The sequence below is a fragment of the Myotis daubentonii genome, chromosome 14 (assembly GCF_963259705.1).
Source record: "Myotis daubentonii chromosome 14, mMyoDau2.1, whole genome shotgun sequence".
Taxonomy (NCBI): domain Eukaryota; kingdom Metazoa; phylum Chordata; class Mammalia; order Chiroptera; family Vespertilionidae; genus Myotis; species Myotis daubentonii.
In genome coordinates this window covers 7,988,011-8,015,412 of record NC_081853.1, presented here as the reverse complement: position 1 = coordinate 8,015,412, position 27,402 = coordinate 7,988,011, and the positions used below count along the sequence as shown (strand labels likewise).

Here is a 27,402-nt window from a genome sequence, read left to right as displayed (position 1 = left end):
GGGGAGGGGATGAAAGCAGAGAGCCAGTCAGGAAACAACTGAGTCCGGGGAGGTGCCCGAGGAGGTTTATGCCTGCGGAGTGCTAGTGCCCAAGCAGAGGGACAGCGCACTTAGAAGACATTCGGTGCCAAGTCAACGGGCACTGCTCACAGACTGCACCGGAGACAGAGCAGGAGGAGGAAGAGCTCTCATAAACGTGGGCATCCCCCCCCCCCAACCAGGTCCCACCTCGAGCGACTGGTTGGAAAGGGTTGGAGTACTGAGACGAATATTTCCAATGCCAGCTGTTGTCACTGGGCTGATATTTTTGAATCAAGATTTTTTTTTTTTTATTTCTGAATATCAAATCAGAACCGACTAGGAAGAAAAAAAACAGGCTTACTTTTGAAAACTTCATAGAAGACCTTGGCCTCACACTAGCCGGTGCCATAAGGCTTTTAAAAATAAAACTGTACCCACCTCCCTAGAATGAATGATTTCCTTACACCGACAGGCCAGGGAGAGCGGGAAGATGCAACGGATTTTATGGACGGAGATGGGGAAAAACCCAGCGCATCAGTCTTTCGCAGAATCATTTCAAAATGAAGGTACTTATAAAGTGAGCTGGAAATATTTGCTTGGAAGAGCAAATGAATACAGACAGCACTTAGGAGCTTTAATGATGAAAAGAGTTCCTGTGGCTTAAAAATGACAAATCGATCCTTTTTAAAGCAGAATTATTTACAGTTCACGTATCTGCCAAGACTGGAGGCCGCTGCAGCGACCTCCATGGACAGAGAACCCCAGGTGCTGCTGGGCATGGGCAGCCGTCACCGCGTGCGGGAACCGACTCGCACCCGGCACGGCGGAGGATGCTCCTCCTTTTGGTCTCTTTCTTTGGCCATTTATGGGTCTAAGGCAAACGATTTCTTCCAAAAAGGCAGGCACGAGGAGTTAATGGAGAAGAAAAGGGAGTTAACGACTGGATGTGAAGACAACTTTTAGTTCGCAGTGCACGTGTCGAAGCAATCCAATACAACAGCAGGCTCTATTTTCTAGGGCTCCCAGGGGTGAGGGTGTGAGTTGCTGTGGGAAGTGAGAGGCGAGGAGCTTATCTGAGTCACCCTATCCTCCTCCCAGCTACTCCTCTCCTTGCAGCGGCTGGGGCTCTGGTGGAAGGACAAGCGGTATCGGGGTCCTGTGACCCCCGGGAGTTTCAGGAAGAGGGCGGACACATAAAACCGGATGGTCCGGCCCGGGTCCCTCACTGTGCAGCTTCTCTGAGATCCCCCCTCACATCTCTAATGACTAGTGGTCAGCCGTGTCCTCAGCGTCCTGTCCAGGGGAAGGAACGGCAGACAACGGAACAGAAACCGTCAGTGTTGCTGCCTTTCGTCCTGGGCGTTTGGAGACGAGACTCCGTTGCCCACGACTCAGTGTCCCCCTTGTGGAAACCGCGCGTGAGTTTTCAGGAACTGGGCCCACTGTGCCTCCCTGCTGCTGGCTTTGAGCTGACACAGGAAACATGGCATGTGGTTTCCTACGTCGCTCAGGCTGCTAGGGAGCTCGGGAGTCTAACACGGGGCAGTCGCGGCACCTAACTCAACCGTGGCTCTGTTTTCAGGGCTTTAAACGGCTACTTCACAGATTATTATGCCTTAGAGCTGCATGGGATCCTCAAGCGTGTGCTTGGTTTGGCTTGTTAGCTTCTGAGAGTGTATGTGCCTCAGGCGTTAAGCCCCCGAGGAGGGTGCAGAGCTGCCTGCTGGGGTCTCTCCTGGTTGCACGAGGCAGGAACGTCTTCTGGTGCAGTCCTGGGGTACCCGGCACTGGTCTGACATAGAAGACACCCGCCTAACAGTGTTGGAACAGGCACATTACACATTTCTGGTGATTTGTGACAATGCATCTGTCTTTTGAAAGTAGCAATCAATAAAGTGTGTGTTTGTAAGTTCCAAAAGACAGGCGCCGTGACATCTCCCTTATCACAGTGTTCCCAGTGCCGCCCCCCCCCCCCCCCCCCGGCACTGAGGTGCTCCACCCAAACAAAGGGGTGGATGGACTAACGAAGAAAAGGCAAAGGTATCGATGGGTAAGTGGGTAGATGATGAGTGGGCAGATGGATCCATGAAGGAAGGGAGAAACAGAAGCACAGCGAGAAATGAACAAGTAAGAAAACATAATTGGATATTAACTTAAAATTCAGGATTTGGCATGATATTTAGAGTTTTAAATTCTCCCACACAAAACCCTTGTGTGTGATCTAGACCAACAGTCTCAGTTGAATGCGTTTCCAGCCAGGACGATCACGCTGGGCCTGAACCTGTTTCCCAGAGAGGTCTGACACCTGACGGCAAACAGGTCTTGCTTTCGTTTCTGCCATTTGGCAGAGAAGTCTCTGATTAAATCCAGGATTAAATCAATGGAATTTCGTTAAGATACTGCCATGGTCTCCAGTGAGCAGGTGAACCATGAAGTTAGCCTTTAAATGAGTGGTGGCGTTGCTTATTAAGAGTGAGCTATTGAGACCATCCAGAATGGGAATCAGGACCAGAAAGGTAAGTCCCTCCGTTCTAATAAAAACCCAACTACTCAATTACTGAAAACATTGTTTTTTAAAAAAGGTCTGAGGGCAAAAAGAAGCTGTCAGTCACATGAGCAAGTCAGCCATGCCCGGAGCTTTTAAGAAAAAGGACAGCTGGGTTAAGACAGGCCATCACAGAGCTGATGGGAAAACCAAGTGTAGCACAGCCCTGCCTTTCACGCCACAGCTGCCTCAGCGGCCCTGCCTGCACAGGGGAACGGCTTTCTGAACCGCGACACGCAGCACCCCAGGGGTTCCCTCCGACCTCACCAGGAAAACCCCACACTCATCTGTCTCTGGCAGGACAGCACTGAAATTCAAACCGGGAAAGGGAAAAGCTTTCCGCCTGCCCGTACAGAGCAGAGCACCCACTGATCACAGGTGTTCGCGCCGCGCCGCTGGCAGCAGCAGACCTCGGCTGATGGCCCCCGATCCTGAACAGCAGCTGCCGGAGAGCCAGCACGCTGTGAGAACCACATCCCTGTCAGGGCACAGGCGTCGGAGGACAAGCCCCAAGCTGGGGCTCGTTCCTCTCTAACCAGCCACACAGGGTCTCCTGGCTTGTGTAATTAAGAGGCGGCAGACTGTGGGCAAAGCAGTTAAGAGCTTTTTTCCTGGGAATGCAGCCTGAGTAATTGGCTTGCTGCTTGCTAATGACACAGCTTCTGCAAAAATAAACTGTCACAGGGAAGTCTTTCCACTGACTCGGTGAATGCAGGCTCTAGAGCTGTTTGATGCCCTGAGTGCAGCAGGGAATTCCAAAACACTTGGGGAAGAAGAGACGCAAGTGAGCCTCTTGCACACTGAAGTTTGCACAAAAAGGAACGCCGCACCGAGGTCTTGCTGCCTGTGCAAAACCGATGCGTCTCCCCAAGGAAGCTCCCTGTTAAGACTCCGTTCCAGGTGGGTGTGTAAAAAGATCCATCGTGTAGCGTGGCTCAGGTGGGGGAGAAAAGGATGGCTCTGCTAACTCAAGCTCAGGTGACACATCTTCCAGATTTGCTTCTGTTTTTCTGCAGGCTGCACAGGTTTCTGACTATGACCCAGGGATGAGGAGACACATATGCACGGGTATGTACACACACACACACACTCACAGAGACAGGCTCTGGCATCTTGGTGCCTACCAGCACTTTTGTGCCTGGACATTAACACAAACTGACAAGGGAAGCAGCCCTGAAGTCACAGGTGCCCATCATCACGACACAAAGCCATTGCAATCACATCAATTATTGCAATCACATCAATTACCAATCATCCCTCGGTGGTCGTCAGAAGCATCTACCAGTATTTGGAGAACTTGGGAGTGGGGCTTCGAAATGCAGGGAGCCCCTCTCTCAGCCCCTTAATGAACTTCTGCCTCCTGCTGCCAGGCTTGGGGGCAGGTGGGAGGAATCCAGCTGCAGCGCCAGGAGCTGCAAAGTTTTAAGGTTCTCCTTTCCCAGGCGACAGGAAGCTGTAAAATGCCCCTCCCCCAAATGTCCTAAGCCACATGGAAATGGCTCCTCTTCATCCCAATGGCAGTGAATTGGGGAGCCTCTCAGATCAATTTCACAGGCATGCGGTCTGGACTTTGTACACAGCATTCTAATTTGCTGTCAGCGCCCCAGGGGCAGAAGCTCACACCACCAATCAAAACACTATAGCCTCCAGGCGATCAGCTACGCGTCAACCAGGTAATGCATCTTCAGGGGAACCAGACTAGAAAGGACAGCAACACATTGACTTTTTTTTTTTTTTTTTTAAAGAATCCCATACCTGCAGCATAACGCTGCTAAAGCCAGCAAAACAACAAAGGACGCTTCCACAGCGAGGACATGTCTGTGCTCCGTGCTGGGGCCGGAACATCCTTCCATGTGAGCAGGGGCGTGCATACAGGGCAGAGCGGTTCCTCCTTAAGCCCCAGGCGTTTTAATTCTGTAAATCACTCATCATTCAGTGCCTAGGAAAGCCCGGGGAGAGTCTGCCCACGTGAACAGCTGGGAACACCAGTTGAGAGCAGGCTACCGGGGAAGCAGGTGGAGCTGCTTTTTTAATTCTCCTCCCAAACGAAACAATAGCATTTGTCTCCAGTTAAAACATCTAAGAAAAAGTCATCCATTTCAGAGAGAGAGCCGGGCTGCATTCATATAGAGAAAATTCCAGTCCTGCTCCCGTTATCCTGGCTCCCGCAGCCAGCCCACAAATCACTAGGCAGTTAAAGACAAGCCCACATACCTTCTATACCAAACAGATCCCCAAACTTCAGATGCGGAGCCGGGCTCCGGTCCCCCATCCACGCCAAAGCACATTTAGTGAAGTCAAGCCAGACAGCGTCCCCTCCCACCACCCACCCCCACCCCCCGCCCCCCCCAAATAATCACCAAGTAACTGGCAAGTCCTTACCGACTTGGGGCTCTTCTTGGGAACTGGCAGCCCTGGAAAAAATGCAACAAGGAGGGGAGGGGGAAAGAAATCATTAGCACATAAACGTTACCTTTTCCTTAAAGAACAATCCCCAGGCGCTTCACGGCAACCTAGCCATCTGCAGAGTTATGTCAGATTTCTCCCCAGCTTCGGAGGTACCAGGCTGTTCATATCGAATCAAAGCAGAGGGAGGAGGAAGCCGGGGCAGGAGATCTATCTGCATTAGCTATGCTGACTTGTACTGCAGCAGCCTGGAGGCTGGGAAAAGAAATTCACAGACCTCCGCAGCCGGGAAATTGAACACTTGGACAGAATCTCAAATGCTCTTCTGGATTAAGACAGACTTAACTTACAATTAAGTCCAGGATATTTCCTTCCTACCCGATCCACTTGTCAATTGAAGCGGACCAATCAGGACAGAGGATAGGGTATATATTGAATTTCAGTGGAGTATATGGTTAAAATTTAATTCTTTTCTTTTCTTTTTTTTTTTGGGGGGGGGGGAGGTCGTCTTTCCTTTCTTTCTTTCTGTTTTGTCTCTGTCTGCCAGGAGAGGAATGCCTTCTTTATTTGATGAGCACAACACCAAAACAAAGACGGATGCTCTGTGCCAGCACAGAACACAAATGCAAGTTGGTCGGACCCCCTACGGATCGTGGACACACCCCTCCGTGTGTCAGTCATCCCAGCAAACTCCTATTCAGCCTGCCGGAGGGACTCAGTGGGGACTAGTCCCTTAGGCAGGCATGTCGCTGGGGAATGAGAGAAGGTTCACAGAGCTGAGGGAGAGAGAATCATGGAGAGAGAGGAAGGCAGAGGAACGAAGCCGGTCAGGGGCCTGCTGGCTCTTCCCCGCCCTGTTCTCCATGGGGGTGAGACAGCTGGGAGGAGGGCACCTTCATCTCCTCACCCCTAGAGTCAGAGGGGGTAGGGGGCGCATGGGAATGTGTCCCAGGGGAGCGCAGCAAAGGAGAGCTGGGAAGCAAGAGTGAAGCAAGCATCTAACAGTGTTTCCAAGGTAATCATTTCTGCAAGCTGCCCTCTCTCTTTTTAAAAAATTTTTTCCTGGTTTTAGCAAGGGGTCGAATGTAAAATGCAAATTCCATCTGTATTAGACACCAAAGGCACACTTGGATCTGATGATTCTGCCTTGGAAATATCAGCATTTTAGAGAAAATGATCCCCACATACTGTGAGGATTTCTACTCCCTTGGAAGTGACCTTTCAAACCAGGAGCCGTGCTAGGCTCGGTGCAGGTGACACAGGGCCGTGGAAGGGGTGAGCAGGAGAGGCCCCCCTGGGAGCGCCGGACGTCCCCTGCAGTCAGGGCTGAGAGGACCCTGTCCTCAGGCCCCAGGCGCTCTGTGGCAGGGCTCATCACATCACCAAAATGGGGTCACCGCGGTTGGGGAGAGTGGCTCTCAGACTCCAGGGTGCTAAGGAGCACCGGGCCACTTGTTAAAAATGCCAGATCCCCGGGCCCTGCCTGGCAGGGGCCCAGGAATCTGCATATGAACAAATATTCCAGAAGATTCTGATGCAGGGGTCTGAGGACCACATCTAAGGAAACTACATTATGAAGAGTGCTACTGTTCAGAGTCAGGGGGAATCAGAGAGGAAACTTTCAGGGAGCCACTTTGGAGCCCTGGAGGCCTCAGTTTCTCAATCTATGAAATGGAGCTAAGACTCACCTCACAAGATAGCCATGGTCATTAACTGGACCAAAGGTTTAAAAGCCTGGTACCTGGTAAGGGGTGGCCCTCAAATGTCCTCCCCTTTCCTCTGCCTTTGCTACTTGACACCATTCAGGAAGGAAGTGGTTCTGCTTATCTTACTTTAACGAGGCAAAATCACTTGCCTAGCATGTTAAAGCAGAAAAAATATTGTAGGGGAAATATCTTACCTATGGATGAGAATAACGTTGGGCAATTTAGATATGTCATTATTCTTAAAAATAATCATTAGGTGCTTTTATTTGTTCATTAATATGATTCCCTTAATGAATTTTATCACGTTATATTAGTGTGGGCCACTGTGTATACTTCAGAATTACCCACCATTAGTTGTTAAAGTTCAGATTTCCCCTAATTCAGGCTAACCTTCTCAGTTAACTGGACTGAGTAGGTTTCACCACAGTTAACTAGACTTGGCCTTACCCGGGTCCCCATGACTCTACCAAAAATGTATAAAACATCTCCAGTTGGGTCAGAGGAGCCCGGGCACATGGCCTCAACCCTCACCCTGCCATCGCTCCTGTTGACGGCTACCCTACAGGTCCTGCCTCTAAATCTGCACATAAACAGAGGAGACTTCCATCTCCCTCACAGAGAAACCCGCACGGTCAGGGGCTGCACAGGGCGCTCGCGGCCGGGACGTAGGAAACCTGGAAGCAGCGGACGCTCCAGAGAAGCGTGGGCCAGCTGACTGTACAGCGGTCAGCGAGGTCAGAGGACACGCGCCACCTCCGAGGGCAGCCCCATGGATGGTTCCAAAACACAACGGGGAGCGAGGACAGCCGGCTGCAGCTGGCGGGGGGGAGCAGGTCAGTGCTGACTGCACTCACACACAGGCACAGGCACAGGGTCCACGGTCTCCCCACCACACTGGCAGCAGGGACACTTCTGTGGGACAAGGAAGGGCAGGGTTCCGGGACTAGTGAGGCAGAATGTAGCCTTAATCTAGAGTTCTTCATCAGGAACACCATGCTCACATCTTGCTGAGACAATGACACATTAATTAATGGCCCTTCCATTGACTGCATGAAACCAACCAGTCTGAAGCCTAAAGGGGTGATGGTGAGGGCCTGTCTCCCTGAGGAGGCAGTCAGTCCAGGGGGCAGTTCAGGGAACGGACCAGGGAACCTCCAGGGAACCGTCAGTCCAGGGAACGGTCCAGGAACAGTCCAATGGCCCAGCTCCATTGACACAAGCTGTATTTTGCAAAACAAACTTATTTAAAGAGGCATTTGTTCCTGTTTGCTAGCTAGTTGTTGAAAACCCTCATTTAAAAAAGCCACACCTTTTACAGGAGCACAGATCAGCACTTAAAAAGTCAAAAACCAAGAGATTCCACTCCACAGCCTTAAAGCAACAACAACAACGATTTGTTTTAGGTCCTTATATCATTAAATCTTAAGACCTAATGAATGCTGGAGCAAAGCTCCTGGTGCAAGCTGCCATTTATTTTAGCCCAAACTATTCAGATGGATTGAAGCAGCTGGGAGACCTAGCGGCAAACACTCAAAATCGGTTACCGTTCGGCAGAGTCCTCCAAGACCCAGGCATCTCAGGACGTGGCTCTGGTCTGGCTGGAGGGACCGGACCACAGGCCGCCCCGTCGCGGCTGGGACAGGAGCGGCACAGCCCACACGTCACAGGGAGGTGGTTCCCTTAGGACCGACGCGCACGCGTGTTCCCAGGGGGAAGGCTGTGTTGTGTAAACCTCATATTCCAGAGGAGGCGTGAGGAGGAACAGCCCTGGTCTTAATGGGCGCATCTGCTCCCTCTGGGCGGGGAGAGGGAGGATGCTGAGAGCAGGCGGAAGAAAGGGCCCCTGGCTGCACCACCCGCGGCTCTGAGAGCCTAGGAGGTGGCAAATGCGGCTTCAAAGGGATCCCAGGAAACTTTTACTGGGAAGTGTGCGTTCTCAGTGAGTCTAAGTGTGAGCCACGGAAGTGAGAAAGCCTGGGAACGGAGCCCCCCATGAGAAAGGCATCCCTTTGGAGGAACAAATGGCAAATTCTCTGCCAGCGACGGGATCTGACCAATTAACATGAGGAGGAGGAATCTCGTTCCTTTTAAATGTCAAGGCCGTAAACTCTGCTATTGAACATGTGCTCATATAACTAAATGGCAAATGTTATTCTTGGTGAAATTTTATAATGGCAGTAACACAATTTATATTAAAAAAAGTAAAAATATAACAGAATATATATGTATTTTGGAAACAAAGGCTAGAAGGTTAAACACCAAAACAGCAAGTTGGTTCTTGGACTCATGGCATCAAGGATGGCTTCATTACCAGTTTCATTATTTTCTACAACAGGAAAAGCTGCTCAGAGGCACACAATTTTGCATATAATTTCAAGCAGTCTCTGAAGCCTTGACCAGCCTTGGGAAACCCATTCTGTTGGGTCCTAGGACCCTCAGGTTAAATCGTCCCTGTCCAAGCACATCGCCCTGGCGTTAGATCCAATTCCTAGGGGGAGATTCACACCACCCAAGTGTGTGCCTCCAGTAAGGGCAGCACGAGTAAAGCACTGTACCTGCAAGTAGAAGGGAGGTGGGAAGGACCGAGGTGAGAAGGACAGAGCAGAAAGGTAAGTTTCATTGTTTGCTTCTCCTCCCTCGTTCTTGGAAAGATCTAAAGGGCACATCTAAAAAACTTCTGAGGGGAGAAATTGTATTAAAGAATGTACGAGCCCCAGTGGAGGGTGTGCAGGAGGCAGATCAATGATTGTCTTTCATCATTGATGTCTCTCTCTTTCTCTCTCTCTCTCCCCCTTCCTCTCTGAAATCAATAAAAGGAGATCTATATGAATATGCCAGAGCTCGGTGTGGCTCAGCGTTTGAGAGTCAACCTAGGAACCAGAAGGTCATGGTTTGATTCCTGGTCAGGGCACATGCCCGGGTTGAGGGCTCGATCCCCAGGAGGGGGCATGCAGGAGGCAGACGACTGACAATGATTTTCTCTCATCTCATGGCTATTTCTATCTCTCCATCCCTCTCCCTTCCTTTTTCTCTAAAAATCAATAAAAACATATTTTTAAAAAAGAACACACCAGAACACTAATATTCATCAGCGAAAATGCTACTGCAGGAAAACAGAATGACCTTCTAGGTAATGCTTTTACTGGAAAGGAGGGGTAGTATGATGACAGAGCAAAATACTAAGTATTCAATGAGATAGAGCTGTGGAGGGGGGTGCAGGAAAAATAGAGTGAGAAGATCTATGATTTCCCCAGAAATGCAGAATTGATGGCTACTTGACTACAAACCAGTGGCTCTAACCAATTAATATTAATGACCGGTAACCCCTCTAAGAAAGCCATCTGCACCATCCTCTGCCAACTAGTTATCTGTTTTGTTTGTTCCATACATAATAGATAAACCATGAAATAAATGTAAGCTGCCCCGACCTTACCATCAAATGCTAAGGACAGTCCAGAAACCTGGAAAAGGCAGGTACAATCGGTCCTAACTTTTTCCCACCGAGGGCAAGAAGGGAAATGGGGAAAATTCACTCCCTCTCTAAGCACACTGTGCTAAGTGCCTTCCGTGTGCCAGGAGTTGGCACGAAATAAAGCAATGAACGAGACCTAGGAGAGCCTGCTCTCACAGTGCTCACCTTCTGTGGGGACAGAGCACAAATAACTCAGCCAGTAACTTCAGGGGGCAGCGAGTGAGGAAATGAAGGGGGGCAGGGAACAGGCTGTGCAGGAGGCAGAGCTAGAGACACATGGGAGCGAAGACCAGAATCCCTGTGACTATTCGTCCGCACAGATGTGCTGAGCTCCGCCATAGGCCGGGTGAAGCATCACCGAGGAGAGAAAGGCGAGCGGACATGGCCCTGGCCCGGACACGCTCAGAGTCTATCCTTTTAACGGAGAAAGAAGCGACATAAGTGATGACTCAGTGTGGTCGGTGTTAAGTGCCACAGAAGGGAGCACTTTGCTCCTGAGAGCAGGGCGAAGGGAAGCTCATCCAGCGTGAAGAAGGGGCAGAGGGAGGAGCTGGACCCTGAGCGAGGGCCAGCACTGAGTCATGGCCGGGCCGGCAGCCACGGGCAGTGATTGATGCCTGATTGCATCATGGTGATGATGCTTTTTCAGTTTGTTTTATTATTATTTTTTTTAATTAAAGCTAAATCAGTGTGCCAGCATAAGCTCAAGGCCAAGTTTAAACGCGAGTTCATTTTCACTGAAGGACCTTATAAACACTATCACAAAATTGAATTCATAAAACCAAATGAAAAAATGGTTCTAGTTTAAACATATTTTATTTTTTCTCTCCTTCCTCTGGCCAAATATCATCATCAACCCTGTGGTACAATTTTTCAATGTAAATATGATACCAGCTGCCAAGAGCAGACGCATCAGACCCAGTGTCTCCAAAAAGATGAAAACATTCTTTCCCTTGGGGATCTCGTAATGGTCATTCTGATATATTACGGCCGTCATAATTCAGAGAGATGGTCGGGCTTCACATGTCTGGAATAAGTAGCTCCCAATGCTGTGTCAGTTGGCATTTTGTTAGGAAGATTAAGAATATAGTTGTGCAGCTTTACAGCTACGGAGAGGTCTGCTTCAATTACACAGCACCGATAGCCTCATAAATATGTCCCGAAGAGAAATAAATGGCTGGCGAAGCTGGTGATTGCTAATGGTTTACAGAGCCTTTCACCTCAAAGTCATACGCCTTGAACTGGCACAGGTGAGGAGAGACCTGAAGTCATTAACACTTGCGCTGCTCAGAACCCTCTGCGAGATGGATGAACTGTCATCATGCAATTCCTGAGAGATTAATGGCCTAAAGTGCAAAGGTGTCATTGAGAGAACACAGACAGTCCTATTGTTGTTGACTCTCAAAAACATGTAAAGTAAACCTTGAGGGGTTGAAAACTTGGCTTCTCTATCATTTCTTTTCTTTACTTTCTTTTCTTTTCTTTTTTTTTTTTTTTAAAAAGGTCTTCAAAAGCGAGGGCTGAGTACAGAAATAACTAGCTAGAGCTGGGAGCTTTGACACACACATATACTTCCACGACTGCTGTTTGAGTTAAGTATTAATATCATCCCCATTTTACAGACGAGAACATTGAGGCACGGATGGTTACATAGCACGGTCTGATCACCTGGTCAGGTGAGCAGCTAAGAGGAGGCCTGGTCTAAAGCCAGACCTGGGCTTTTATTTTTTTAAATATATTTTATTGATTTTTTACAGAGAGGAAGGGAGAGAGATAGAGAGTCAGAAACATTGATGAGAGAGAAACATCGATCAGCTGCCTCCTGCACATCTCCTACTGGGGATGTGCCTGCAACCCAGGTACATGCCCTTGACTGGAATTGAACCCAGGACCCTTCAGTCCGCAGGCCGACGCTCTATCCACTGAGCCAAACCGGTTTTGGCCAGACCTGGGCTTTTAAACACTGAACTGTACAATCTCCTTCAAAGGGGCTTAATCTGCTTTGGATCATAACCCTCTAAAAGGGAATTAAAACAGTGTTTGTACAGGCCAAGTGTACTCATAGCCAATTTTTCATACAGCTTCACAGAATACATGGACATCAACCTGTAATTGAACCCATAATGGTGATGTGAATTTAGGGAGAGCTCCCTTTCTACAGCGAGCATGGCACTCTGTGCATAGTCAGGCAAGTTCTTCTCATGTCGCTGGTACGTCACTCCAAGCGGCAGCCCCGGATCACCGACTGTTCAAGGCTACACAGGCTCCAATATAACAAGACGGGCATCTCATTTGGGGGCAATGAAGCAAGACTTTAAAGCCTGGGACTAGCAGGGTGGCTGGTCCCCAGTCTGTGGGAGGTTCTTCCAGCAGTGGGTAAGGCCTTTATCTAGCTTGTAAATGTATTCTATCACTCGGCGATAACAGGATCGTTTTAAAAGCCGGGGGAGGGACAAGGTGGAGTGACAGGAGTGAGCTGTGGCGTCTTCTCTCCAGAAGGGGAAGGAAGAGAACCGTCAACCTGAAAAGACCACTCATTCGTCAAGATGTACCTACAGGAGGCCAATCTCCCTTCTCCAGGGGATGTTCGCCCCAAGATCTACTTTTTCGGGGCGGAGTCGGGCCGGCTTCGCAGCGGCTCCAGGAAAGCTCTCTAGCGCTGTGTGGGCAGAAATCACTCAGGACGAGGCTGTTAAGGCGCAGGGTCTCACCTCCGCCTTGAAATGCTTCACTTCTGAGAAAGACTCCCAGCTGCCAGACGGACAGCTTGACTTCCCACCATCTGTATTTTAAATCACTGGGAGTTGCTTTTCGTGTGCCAGTGCTTAGGGTTGGCCCTGCTACCCATTCCTCTTCTCGGCAGTTCACTGAGGCCTCCCTGGGGGAGGAAGGATGACCTGCAGCCTGGAGGCGCCAAGGCAGTTCCTTTAAAATGAAAGTTTAACTTTCAGCTGCCTGGGTTGTGGGCGGGTGGGGGAGGTGAATGGCAAACAACAGCTCAACACAGGTCACTGAAAGAAACTCCCCTAAGTATTCCTGTTTGGGGCTGGTAAAACAGGATGCCGTGTGAGCCCCTATGTTAAGGGCACTGGCCCCGAAGGAAAACCCATCACTGAAATTGAGGCTGAGACGTTTCTAGGTTAAGAAAAAATACCATTCAGGATCCTTTACGTCAGCATCACTGCCTGTTAGGCCGATTCTCAGCCAGCCTGCTTATTTTTAGAGATGCAAGTGAGGCACAGGACCAAGAACGAGCATCCCAAAGCTGATCCTTATAGGACCCCAAAGCTGGAATAGAAGCCCTTCTCCAGCTTCTTAATCTCCCACAGCCAAGGTCTCAGAAACGTACCCCGAATCCATCACTCTGTCCATCTCCATTGCCACTGACTTTGCTTTCCTAAGTGAGCACAAGAGTCTGAAACTGTTCTCTCTGCCTTATTCTCCACCCTCAGTGCATTATCCACATGGAGGCCAGAGGCAGCCTTTACAGCACAAATCAGATTAGAGGGTCTCCCGGTTACATGTCCCTGCGGCTTCGGAACACCGTTTCGCTGAACCGCAAACTCTTTCCCGCCCCACAAAGCCGCCGTGATCTGACCCTGCCCACCTCTGTAATCTCATTTCCCACTCCTCCCTCCTTGCCCATGTGCTCCAGCCGGGCTGGCAGCCTCCACTTCCGGGCCAATGCCCTTCATTCCCCGGGACACTGCGCCTGCAGATGGGTGAGTGGGTAGTGTCTCCCACGCAGGGCTCTCCTCAAATGTCTCTTCAGAGAAACCGTCCAGGGGTACAGGCACCAGCAGGTGTGAAGTGACGCTGCTGGTCACTCTTTATTCACACAGCCCCGTTTCTCAGTTTCCATCCATCTGATGACACGCTAAAATTATTGTCTATATTGGTGATTGTTATCATTTACTTGTTTATTGCCTATCTCAGGGACCTGGTCTCTTATTCCAGGGCTAGTCCCCAGCCCTAGACCAGCCTCTAGTCCCCAGTTCAGTTGCACCTTTTGAATAAACGTGTGAATGTGCTGAGCGTATGAAGTGAACCGCTGCTGCGACCACTCACAGCCCCTGACCCTCGCTGCTCCTTGATTTACTGGGGAGCCGCCAGCTCGGCTCCTCTCACGACTTCCTCCGCGGAGAGAAGGTGCCGCTGTGCCACCTTGTGTTCTAAACTCCCGTCACAGCCCTGGCTCACGCCCAGAGGTAACTAAGGCTCACAAAGAACCCAACCCCACAGCTCTGAGACCCACAGACGGGTATGTTCCCAGCGGGTCGATAGTGCTCCAGTGAAGGGCACCTTCATGTCTTTCCTGAGAAAAGCACTTTTATGGCCAGACAGAGCTAAAAGCTTCACCCGTCCCCCCAAAAGCAAACCTGATGAAAAGAATATTTCAGATCCTGTTCTCTAGCCAAACCCATGACACTCTGGAGCAGTTTTCACACCTCTTCGGCGTGACAATCACCTTCCTGTTGCAATGCGCTTTTGCAAAATCGGAGGGTCATTTTCCTGTTCTCTCCATAACGGCGTCTGTTATTTAGCCATTTCAACGAACTTTATTACCAAACTGCGTAACTGTGACCGAAGCCAGCCCTGGCACCGTATAAAACTGCGTTCCAGCCTCTTACACTTAGGAAGGCACATGGGCCTTAGAAAGCCCTGGCCACGGCTAACAAAGGCCAGGCGACCGACGTGGGAGCCTGCAGCGCCGCCCTGTTCCGTGTCTGCCAGTCAGACCTAAAGAGCCATTTACTGAAGACTCAGGTTTTTCCTCAGAGCAAAGGACACGTGATGAGCAGCCCCATTCATCCCCCACGGAGATATTAAATGGCTGCAAACACCTCTTGCTGGAACAGTATCTGCCCTGGCCTACGGGACGATGCGCGGCACAGAGGGGCAGCTTTTCCTGACTGTCGGTTCCTGATGAATGGCTGCCCGACAGCGCTGGGAAGCAGCAGCCGCTACGCTCTGTCCCATATAGATTCCAGGTCTCACCGAGTCAATACTCATCCTGCCAATTGGATTTGCGTCAAGGCAGAATATGGGCATCGGTTTCACTCACACACTGCCCCCCCCCCCCCCCCAGCACACGCTGTCCCGCTCGGGGTGAATCTCAATGAAAAAGAACTTTATAGGTCGAGTACATCTAAGGTGCAGGGGAAATTCCGAACGGCAAGGCTATTTAATGACAGTTTTTATCCGGGAAGAAGATGTATCACAGGCACTTGAAGGAGCCCGTGGCATTCGGGCGGGAAGGGTAAGGAACAGGAACTCACACTGGCAATGAAATGCCTGCTCCCCCCGCGAGCATGTACAGCGAGGAAGACGCTCGGCAAGTGCCTCACAGTGGAGACCGAGGGCCAGGGTCCCCTCGCTTCCTCTCCTGGTTTGGGCTGTTCCCTGCTGGCTTTTCCAGGCAACTGAGGCTCTCATCAAGCTGAGAGTCGAGGTACGCGGGGTATCAATGAAAACAATACACTGGAAATGTATTTTTTTTTTAAACTATCATCAAGTTTTGAGACTGCTTTGTATATGTAAGAAGTCAGCCGTGGATATTCTGGGGTACCCAGTGCACAGTGAATGTGCACAGCTCACCCAGTTTCCTCTTGCTTTGGAATTTTACACTCAGACCAAAGAAATCACGGCAGAGTCTGACCCAGACAGGTCACATTATGTCAGGGCAACACAGAGGAGAGCGATGAGATCGAGCCCTGGACCTGACCCCAAGCTCAGCTTCTCCCTAACTGACCAGGCGGCGGAAGCGATGGTCAGGCAAAGGGTGGAGGTCCCATTGCCTCCCCCTGCCTGGATCCCAGCCCCACTCCCATGTCACTCCCACGCACCCGCCTCCCACCCTGTTTTCACAACCTCCTAGATTCCAGGTTTCACAGATCAGTACATTTTTGTAAAAACAGATTTAAGCAACTGGTCACAATCTGTCAATTCATCACTTCGCAAACTAGGAACATTAGAAAGGGGGAGGGGGTGAATATCAACCCCCCTTCCCTTGTCTTTCTGGAGTCCAGACAGTCACACGGAAACAGCGGGAGCCTGGGGGTCCCGCTCCGCCTTCCTCTGAGCCTCCTCCACTCAGGCAGGACACGAGCCCTCCCTCGGGACGGGCTCCCTGCAGCGCCAGGAGGACACAGCCCCCCCACGTTCCAGGCGACAGCGCACAGGCTCAGCGGCACTGCCAGAGTGAGCGGCCTGCACTGCTCGCTGGCGGCAGAGAGCGGGTGGGAAGGGAGATGGCGACAGCTGGCCAGTGCTACTTCCACCCCTGAGCAGAGGCAGAGGCGATGACTGAGAAGAAATGGGGAAATTCTCACATGAAATTTCTTCCATCCAAGTTCTACACACAATAATCCATAAACTGACTTCATTTAAACCTACAAAAAACAGAACAAGCATCTTCTTTTTAAAAAAAGAATTGTATTGATTTTGAATGAGAGAGGAAGGGAGAAGTGAGTGACAGTGAAACATCCACCGGCTGTCTCGCCCCGCACTGGGGACCGAGCCTGCAACCCTTCCGTGCCCGGGGTGATGCCCAACCCACTGAGCAACACTGGCCAGGGCTAGAACCAAGCATTTTCAATCAGCAAAGCAGATGGGTGTCAAAGGGGTTAAAGCAGCGGTTCTCAATCAAGGTCAAAGCTGCCCTTCAGGGGACATCTGCCGCGTCTGAAGCCAGGGAGGAGGACAGGGTGTCACCGGCATCGAGCGGGGAGAGGCCAGGAGGCTGCTAAACATTCCCGTGATGCAGACAGCCCCCAGCAGAGAACACCAGTCCATGATGTCACAGTGCCCCGTGTGAGACTGATAAAAACAGCTGCCTCCTTCTCCTCCAATCACCAAAGTCAAGTGACAGTTGCTTTGCAGGGGCAAACTACACGCACACAGAGTCCCATTAATTCACGGGCAGTGCTATTATTATTTTAATGTGATCATTTCCCACGTTGGTGAATGGTATCTATGGCAAAAGTAACCATGGAGAACATTTTGAAATTTAGAATCAACATAAATATCTTCGGAGGCACAGACCTAATTCCAACTATCTCCCAAAGATGATAAAACAACAACAAACGGGTAAGTGTTTATGCAACTCTAAGAAAGTATTTTTAAATACAGCTTTTTAGATGGGTACATCATGACAAGCCCCCTGACCACAGCCACTGCCAAAATAAGTCTAATCAATAGCAGGTTGCTGAGTGAAGTGAGCTGACAGCCAGCAACAGGGACAGAGGGGATCCACCCATTACAGTCTTATCATTGGCCAGGCTCCTAGCCACAAGGACTGCGACGCTGGTAGCATGCCAAAGGATCCTTCAAACAACGTTGCCTCAGATGTTAAAATTACAAAACGAGTATATTAGAATTTATCATGGCAAAGGTAATATACCAGGTGAGATTTCTAGAAAAAGAATTAAGCACAAAAAAATGTGGAGGGTGTGATCAGTCACACTGTATTTTTACAGCTGTTTACTTCCCTTGCATGCCATTCTCCTATAATGGGAGATTAACACGGTGCTGACGTTTGTTGAATGAAAGAGTGGATAGTGTTTACTGCAAATGGTGAGGAAAAAAAAAGTTGAGAATATTAGAAACATAAAAAGAAACAGGAGTATGAAATAAACCCAGGTAACAAGTGGGCACCAAAAAAAAAAAAAAGGCATGTTGCACGTTGCCAATGGAAACAACACTCTTAAGGACCCAGCGCTATTTTCAGACCTTAGGATTCTACCAGCAAGATTTCTGAACCAAAAAAGAGTATGTTCACAAATAGGGGGCACGGTTAATATCTGCGCAGGAACACAACAGGGGGAATACCAGGTGTGGTATAGGTGGGGGGACTTTTTAAAACTCTGCCGGAGGCAATGCAAAGAGCTTCAGTAAGAACCGTGGCAAATACTGCACTCCAGCTGGCGGTACAGCATGTGTGATGCATTTGAGGCCAATGAAGGAAGGTGGGAAAATGTTAAATGGAGTAAGTAAACTCTGCCTCCGATAACAGTTTTTAAAATGTTCAGAACTGAAAAATATTCAGCGTAGAGGCTACGAAGAAACCTCTGGCAAGAAAGAGAAACTCAGTGAATAAGGTGCCACAGTCTCAGACGGGAGATGCTGCCCTACGGGCCAGGCAGACTTTTCACACGAGAGACACCATCTGAAGGAGGGGACAGCTACACAATAAACTTTATAGGGAACCAAAGTAAAGGTAGAAAATAAACTCACAAAAAGTCTAAAGATACCTTGTTTCTTCTGTTAAAAAAGGTATAAATGAAACCAAAAAAGCCAGTTGCTGGAATTTTGAGGTCAAAAGAAACTCCTAGGACACAGTCCACAGCAAGTCCTCGCGTCTCTCCATGCGTCCACACTGCTGTCTTCAGTTAAAACACTATGAGATCAAAACCTGAGTTCCTTAGGATGCTGAAAGCGAGGGGAGCGGAGGGGGGCTATGTATTATAGAGTAAAGACAGACCCAAAATAGAGACATTTTGGTGTCCCCAAAAATGTATAGTTTATACAGTTTAATAGCTGACAACTCAATTTTGAAAATGAAATGTACTTTAATAAACATTGGCTTTATAATTATTCAAAGAGTGTGTATGCATTTTTGGGGGACACCCCATGTTTGTCTCATCTCTTGCTATAAGTCATCTCAAATATAAATATAAACGTGACCTAAAATTCTATAAAAAATTCTCAAATAAAACCCTTGATCACTTTACACCATGAAGTAAATAAAAATAGCAGCTTAAAACTGCATTAGTGGTCAAGGCCAGAAGGCGCCTTACTAACAATGGTGACTGCTTGGGGCAGCATTGCAAAGTGCTAGGAAGTTTGCGAATTTAACATGAAAAACTTTTTTTCACTTTATTTATCTTTTAATCCTCACCCAAGAATATGTTTTTATTGATTTTGAGAGAGAAGAAGGGAGAGAGGGAGAGAAACATCGATCAGCTGCCTCCTGTATGCACCCCGACCAGGGATCGAACCTGCAACCTACATACATGCTTTGACTGGGAATTGAACCTGCAACCTTGTGGTGTATGAGACGATGCTCCAACCAACTGAGCCACCCAGCCAGGGCTGAACAACTTTTAGTAGCTAGGAAGATATTAGGCAGCAGTGGCTCTGACTATAGGACTCGACTTCTGAAATCACTAGAAAACTGAGGTGTTAGTCAACAGGCGAGCAGGAAGGCCGATCAGTCTGAGAAACCGAATCAGATTCCTACATCAACAAGACTTCAACGTCTTTTCACGTTGCTGAAGCTCAGGTGACAAATTCTACATGATTTTATGTAAGAATTTAGGGTGAATTTTCCTTGCGTTTTAAAGTTTCTACCCCTTTTTGGATTAAAGATATTTTACATAATACGATCATCTACATTAAGCTCCCTAAGCCCTGTCAGTCAGTATTCGTGAAGGCCCTACGATTCCCATTAAAACTGGACGAGCTCTCTCCTTGCAACAGAGCAGATGCCCAAGTGCTAACACTTGATAAGTCTTATACGTTTTCTGAGACTCGACTCCTGTGACCCCCTAACATCTACTTAACACATGTAAAGAGCTCAGAGCCGTGTACACATGAAAGATATGAATAAATAGGCCCTATCATTGTTATCTGCATAAAAAAATCTGTTTGCCACGAAGCTGCCTTCCATTCCGTATCTCCCTTACACTAGTTCTCTAGTACAAATAAGAGGAAGGGCAACAATAGACCCTCAGCATCTCCTTTCCAGGGTAAATAATGACATCTCGAGTGCAGCGCTAGGCGACAGCCCTTCCTGGGGGGACAGGGATGTTCCCTGACTGAACGGGCACACAGTGCCACGAGCCACACTGAGCTCCTCCGCGGCAGCCACTGGACAAAGACCTGGCATTTAATTTCGATTAAACGGCCACGTGAGGCCAGGGACGGCCACGCTGGGTCCTGGAGAACAGGATTCCCTGGTGCGATTCTCCGATGCCCTTCCGTGGAGAGCAGCCTGCGCCCAGAGCCCAGGCTCTGCAGGCAAACCGCAGTCACCTTTCCACCCTGTGATTTCGGGGTCGCCCTCTCCTGCCCCTTTCCTAGCTGCAATGATGGTGCTCCCCTCAGACAGTGCTCTTGAGGGGGAGTGTTTGTGGAAACAAAGGGCCTGGCATAAATTCCTATTTTCGATCCACATATATGACTTTCTGAATACCTACAACGTGCCAGGTACGGGTTGCAGGTGGTACAGGTGAAGAAATGGCTGAGGCCAAGCTGCTGCTCCCAGATCACAGGAAGTTTAAGTGCCAGGAGGAAGGAGAGAGAAGCAAGTGATGGCGGAGGGTGCTGCTTAATTTGCTATGGTGCAGAGCCGGCTTCTCACAAGAAAGGACCTTTGCACAGAAGCCTGATGGATGTCTGTGGGCCCCGAGGCTCCTGGGAGAGGAAAATACAGAGCGAGGGAAGGGCCAGCACTCGGCCCTGGCGCAAGGCTTCGGCGATCTCGCTGAATGATGGGAAGCCTTTCTGATCAACTGACGGTAAGTCACTCTGGCCAGAGAATGAACTGCAGGAGGCACCGAGACCTGCTGCAAGGCCCTGCCAGGCCAGGTGCCCAACGACGGACGGCAGGGGCCGGGGAAGAGCTGGGCGGCACACAGAGCCTGGCGCATGATGCAGAGCTGACACAGGCTGCTGGTGTGCGCACACAGAACTGTTAGGGTATCACTCTGCGAGCACCCGAGTCCCCTTTCGGAGGCCCTGCAGTGCAATCTGAGAGGTTCTGGCAGTCAAACACATCAGCGGTGCAATTTGCAATCCATTCTCCAGTCCAAGACCAAGGGCAGAGAGCGAGTGGCACCTGCTCACCCGCTTAGGTCTCTGGTGTGCAGCTCACTGCGGTTCTGATTATGACGGCTCTGCATCATTTCAGAAGGGAAAACACCAGGATGACCTAATGCTAATGAGGGGCTTAGGCGACGAGATTAGGTATTGCTTTCCCATCTGGATCGATGATGATTTCATGAACTAGTAACACATCAGTAAACCTGGATGAAAATTAAGTGGCATCAACTTGCCCATGGACTTCCGACCGTATCCACTCCTTTATGTGTGAGATTTGCTGCTCCACAGCTCGGGTCCTGCAGTTTCTTCCCTTTAATGCGTGAGGCTGCCTGGCACCATGGTTAAGGACTCAGTCTCTAAACCTAAGTTCTGGGTTCAAATTCTGACTTTGCCAACTATCAGCTACATGGTTCTGGGTGAGTCACTGAGCCTCTCGGTCCCATCGTCCTCTTCTCTACAATGGAGTCAACAGGGAGAACGTAGGCAAATGACTCTACGCGCTGCCTCCCACAGCCACATCAAAATTACAACTAAACTATAAAACAACCGTCATCCAGAACCGCCGGAGAGCTGGCTGAATGGAAGGCCTACAACTAGAGGAATAAAGAGGAAAGCACACCGAGACTGGTAGGAGGTGCGAAGGCGCGGAACAGGCTGGTCCGGCGCCCACATGGGCTGCTGTTTTAATCGGGAGGAAGATCTTCTCTGCAGAGGCTGCCCGGAGGAGAGAGGGGTCCCAGCCCCACACCAGCCCCCCAGCCCAGGGCCCCAGATCTGGGAAAAGAAGTCCCTACAGGCAGTAAGAAGTTTGGGCTGTAAAAACCAGTGTAGATCAGGACTCAGTGACACGGAGGCTGCTGGAGACCCAGCTGCTCCTCTTAAAAGGCACCACGAACTGAACTTACAAGCTCCTGCTTCCTCTGAGCTCCAGTGCTGGGTGAGGCTCTGGGGGACACAGACACATACAAGGCAAAACTGAACTGTCTGGCATCGCAGTAGGAACTCTGGGGCGGCTTTCTTCCAGATGGGGTTCTTGCATTGTTCCCATGCTGGGACCTTCCCGGGTGCAGGGCTGACTGGCGACCATTTCTGTTTGCTCTGCCCTGGTGATTCCCTAAGACCCCACCTCATCCAATTTACAACCCCACCCAAGCTGTGTGCAGTGGATTTTGCATATGAATGTCCTGTCCTTGCTCAGGCTAATACCTGTCAAATAAGCTGAAGCTGGGTCAGGGAGCCCCAAACCTATCAATAAAAGGCCCAAGATATGGCAACAGAATCCAGCCTACCTTGCTTCACAGCTGGGCCTCTTCCAGACACCTCCAAACCTGATACAAAGAGGAGGAATCTGAAGATCTCTCTGTAGCTCCTGCTGGGTGGCCCCAGGCAGTGGCTGACTTTGCATCTCCCTGGAGACCCAAGAGCCAGTGTACCGGGGTCAGTGTCAGACCATACCAGATTACAACTCTACACATCCATAAGTGACACACTCAAGGGGGAGATTCAGCAAGCACCAAAGCCCCACTGAAGCCAGTCCTGCTCCATACGGGTGTCTCCTGCACAGCAGTTCTCCCACTGTAGTCACAGCTGGTTCCTGCAGCCAATTAGCCTGGAGGTCAATTCCTTCCAGTGACACCAACAGCAATCAAGGCTCAACTACAACAAGGCTGTGCACACAGCCCACAAAGGGGTGCACCAAGAGTGTCCAGCTAGGTGACTGGGGAGGCTGAGCCACTGGGCCCTATAGGACTCCTACTACACAAGGCCACTCTATCAATTCAAGGAGACTTAGCAGCTCTACCTAATACATGGAGACAAACACGGGGAAGCAGCCAAAATGCAGGGACAAAGAAACATGTCACAAATGAAATAAATGGAAGAAAGCAAACTACTGGATATAGAGTTCAAACCCATGGTTATAAGGTTACTCAAGAATCTTCTAAAAACCTCCAAGGGACTTAGTAAGACTTTCAAAGAGCTTAGTGAGAATTCCCTCCCCCCCCTAAAAAAAGGGAAAAGGACCAGTCAGAAATTAAGCATCCACTGACTGAAATAAAGAATAATATACAGAGATTCAACAGTAGACTAGAGGATCCCGAGAATCAAATCAATGATTTGAAATATGAGGAAGAAATAAACACCGAACCAAAAGAGCAAAAAGGAAAAAAGAATCCAAAAATATGAAGATAGTGTAAGGAGCCTCTGGGACAACTTCAAGCGTACCAATATCTGAATTATGGGGGTGCCAGAAGAAGAAAGAGAGGAAGATATTGAAAACCTATTTGAAGAAATAATGACAGAAAACTTTCCCTACCTGGTGAAAGAAATAGACTTACAAGCCCATGAAGCACAGAGAACCCCAAACAAGAGGAACCCAAAGAGGACCACACCAAGACACATCATAATTAAAATGTCAAGGGCTAAAGACAAAGAGAGAATATTAAAAGCAACAAGAAAAAAGCAGCTAGTTACCTACAAGGGAGTGCCCATACAATTGTCAGCTGATTTTTCAACAGAAACTATGCAGGCCACAAGGGAGTGGCAAAAAATATTCAAAATGATGAATAGCAAGAACTATAACCAAGATTATTCTACCCAGCAAAGCTATCATTTAGAATTGAAGGTCAGATAAAGAGCTTCACAGACAAGAAAAAGCTAAAGGAGTTCATCACCACCAAACCAGTATTATATGAAATGCTGAAGGGTATCCTTTAAGAAGAAGAAGAAGGAGGAAAAAAAAGGTAAAAAATATGAACAACAAAATGGCAACAAATACATATCTATCAACAATTGAATCTAAAAATCAAATGAATAATAAATCTAATGAACAGAATAAATGGTGAATAAAATAGAATCAGAGTCATAGAAATGGAACAGACTGACGATTCTCAGAGGGAAGGGGGTGTGGGAGGATGGGAAGAGATTAAAAAAGATCTTATATGCATGTATGCATTACCTATGGACACAGACAATAGGGTGGTGAAGGCCTGGGGCATGGCAGGAACCGGGTGGAGGAGAGCTATAGGTGGGAAAAAGAGGGACATCTGTAATAATCTAAACAGTAAAGATTAAAACAAATAAAATAAAAAAACAGAACCATAAAAAAATAAAATGCAGTCAACATTGTGCTGACCTGAGAGGCCACTTCTGAATTATGAGATAAAAAGTGTTCAGAACCAATGATGCCTGGCGTGTTGTGAAACTGTTTATTGTTTTTCTTGCCAGTGGTTTAAGCAAGGAGGAGCCTTTATACATGCTTTCCCAAACAAACCAGAAACTTCCCTTTAGTATATCTAAGCAAATGTAGCTGTGATTTTCAACACAAAAAACAAATGATTCCTTCAATTTCTACCCCTCCCCTCCCCCCCCCCCCCCCCCGCCCCCAGCACCGGGGCTGACAATCACAGCCCAGAAGAGCGTACTCAGAATCCCACTGCAAATTGGTAACAGTTCCAATGAAGTCACACAACGAGGTGTTGCGAGGTCTTACCTGCCTGTTTGTGGTGTGTGTGTGTGTTGCTACTATGACAACAAGCCTGGCACACAGTAAGTATTCACTGGTGAGAGTAGTAACGTTATCATTACCATCACCACCACCCTTTTCATATCTAATTTTTGCCTTTTAGCACCTCTTTATCATCTTTCTAAAGTTATGAGGTGTGACTACAAAGTTCTGCGAATAATTTTCTATTGTGACTTGTGGAGCATGCTTAATTTTTTCAGCCAGGATTTCCTGAGAGGCACCAGGGATGTAAGAATCCAAGGTGGACACTGACCTGCCCTGCAGGGAGCGTAACATTTCATTATCTGACAAAAGCATTCAGTGTAGTGTGTGCAAACCGAACAGCAAACATCACTTCCATTCTGGTTGTGATCAGCAACAGCCACTGGAGACTGTGCCCCAAATGAGGACCGGGATCAGCCCTCCCTCTGTTCTCAGAAGTAGGAAAAGGTGGAATCCGGGAGCTGACATGGACCTGAGCGAAGACTGAGGAATGTGCTGCTTGTGAAGCAGGCTTTAAAGGAAGGGTACTGCCCAGAAATGAAAGTAACTATTAGTTTTATAAACTCATTTCTCCCCAAGTTTTGTTATAGAATCAAAACCAGCAGGATCCCTGAGGGCAGGAGCCTGACACTGGCTATAGCTCAGGTTACACATCAGAATCGCTGGCGGAGCTTCTGACTGAATACGGATACCTGGCGGTCAAGCACTGGGATTGAGATACTGTAGGTCCAGGTTGAAGATTTTTTATTTTTATTTTAAAATAAATAAAAACCCACCCCTAGTCTGTTGCTTGTATTATTAGGCAACATCAATAAAACACCAGTGATTTGTCCTATGTCAGAAATGAGCACAAACACTGCCTTATTTGATCTCCGTCATGTGCCGGCATGTGCAGTCTTGCCATTTTTGCAGTCTTGCCCGGGGCCCCAGAGCCAGCAGAGGCGGGGCTGGGATTTACACTTGCACCACCTGCTGTAGGACCATGTGCTCTTTTCTCCCCAAAGGGAGTCACTTACGCTGAGTCCCATACCAGCAAACGCAGACTTTAATAATTTAGTTACAGTTTTGGCCTCTCCCAGGAATGGAATCTTAAACCCGTCAATCTGGAACTACCCGGTCAGTGAGGTAACCTGCCTCCGACCCTGCTGCCCCGAGGGGAGGTGACCTGGCACGGCCACTCTGGCTTTTACAGCGAAACTTCCTGTCCGCTCCCTCTGCCTGTCTCCCACTGTGCTAAGCTCCGTGGGGCTCCTTCTGTCTGGTAGATGGGGTGCTGCCCAATGCACCAGTCACTGACTAACAGCCAATCAGAGCTTTACATTTTACTCAGTTGAATTTTGTTTTTCCACACACTATGAGGTCATTATTTGCATAAAATTAGAGCCACAGGGGTCATCCTAAAGGTGATCTAGTCATTCTTTGCATAAAATTATAGAGCACCAGGGGTCATCTTAAAGGTGATCTAGTTCAAACCATCCATTTTTTTTTTAATTAAAAAATGAGTCTTGAGGCAGGAATAGTAAGCTGGTCACAGGTAAGGGCAGGTAAGAGCAGAGTTTGAACTAGAGGTTGGTTCCTGACACACCCAATACATACTTTCTCTCAAAACCAGAGCATAAATTCCCCTTTCCCATAATGCACTGCTAAATCTTCTTTTGACAAAGTATTCTGACTCAACCCAAAATTATATCTTAATGATGACCCACCTAATAATTGGTGTGAATTAGCCAAACACAAAATATCTTATACAGAGGGGCACAGGTAGTTAGTTATATGCTTCAAATAAAACAATCCTTCTTTTAAAAAGTAAAAAACCTTTATGGGACAAATTCTATATCTTTTGTAAATTTAAAAAAAATTCTATATGTTAAAGATAGTAATCACCTTCTAGCATGATTTTCCAGATACATAAAAAAAAGTCTCTAGCCTCACACGTGTCAGAGGACAGGCCATGTGAAAGCCAAAGCTGTCAAAATGAATCAATAGAAGCATTCTCCTGACTGGACAGCAGAGGGCGACAGAGGAAGGGCAGGCCCAGAAGGAAGATGCTGGCTGGCCCTTACTAGGGGAACTTGCCCAGTGGACAGCAGGCAGGGCCAGGTTTACAGAGAAGAGACTTATAAACAAATGCCTGGTGGTCCCAGGCACCAGGCCACATGGATGGGCACTCCCAGCATCTCCAGGCCTGACCCAGGAAACGGCCCGATCCCAGAAATTAACAAACGGCATCTCAACCTCTGGGTGGTTTCCAGGTGGGAGGGGAAGAGACGAAAAATACTAAAACCCAAAATGTACCTGATCTTGAAAAGCGCAAAAATGGGCCTGTGAGATTAAAAATTAAAATAAAATACAAACTTAACCAGTTATGCCCGAAGTAGAAAAAGATCTTTAAGGCACAGAAAGCCTCACCCTTGAGACCCGAATTCCTGAGAATCAGTCAGTGCGGATCTCACGGGTTATCAGTCTGCGTACTTGGAGCTGTGGCAGAAATGAGCTTCATTAGAGAGAATCGCCTGATATCTAGGAATCTCCTCCACCGGCTGACCTATCCTCAAGACAGACTGGTTTCTAAACCTGATATGTAATAATAATGTCCCAATGGACACAAATATTGAGCTGACTATAAATTCACATATAACAAGCATGTCGCTAGTCCATATACCCCCTCCCAGGGACACAGGAACCCAATGAAGGCGTTGCCACCTTGGCATCAAGTGGCTTCAGCATATTTTATTTGATCTCTGATGTTTTCAGAGAGAGAAAAAAAATCCTGTTCTAAAGGGAGGAAATGAGGAGTAGAGTGAAGACATAAAAGGGAGCACTATAGTCAAACTTAAATCACTAAGTCAAATAGGATGAGGCATGAGGCGACTATTCTATCCTTGTTCCAAGTAGCTTGGGGACTTAAACGTTTCTGAGCTGT

At 48.6% G+C, this 27,402-nt stretch overlaps 1 protein-coding gene across 16 annotated transcripts in view; it reads right to left on the bottom strand.

Moving 5' to 3' along the window:
• The window catches only part of MAGI1 (membrane associated guanylate kinase, WW and PDZ domain containing 1), a 559,916-nt gene that overhangs the window by 38,967 nt on the left and 493,547 nt on the right, over positions 1–27,402 (bottom strand). For all 16 annotated transcript variants that reach the window (XM_059663036.1, XM_059663038.1, XM_059663040.1 and 13 more), the window contains one exon: positions 4,949–4,980. In XM_059663036.1, coding sequence (XP_059519019.1) covers positions 4,949–4,980 — 32 coding nt within the window. The remainder of the gene's footprint in view (positions 1–4,948; positions 4,981–27,402) is intronic.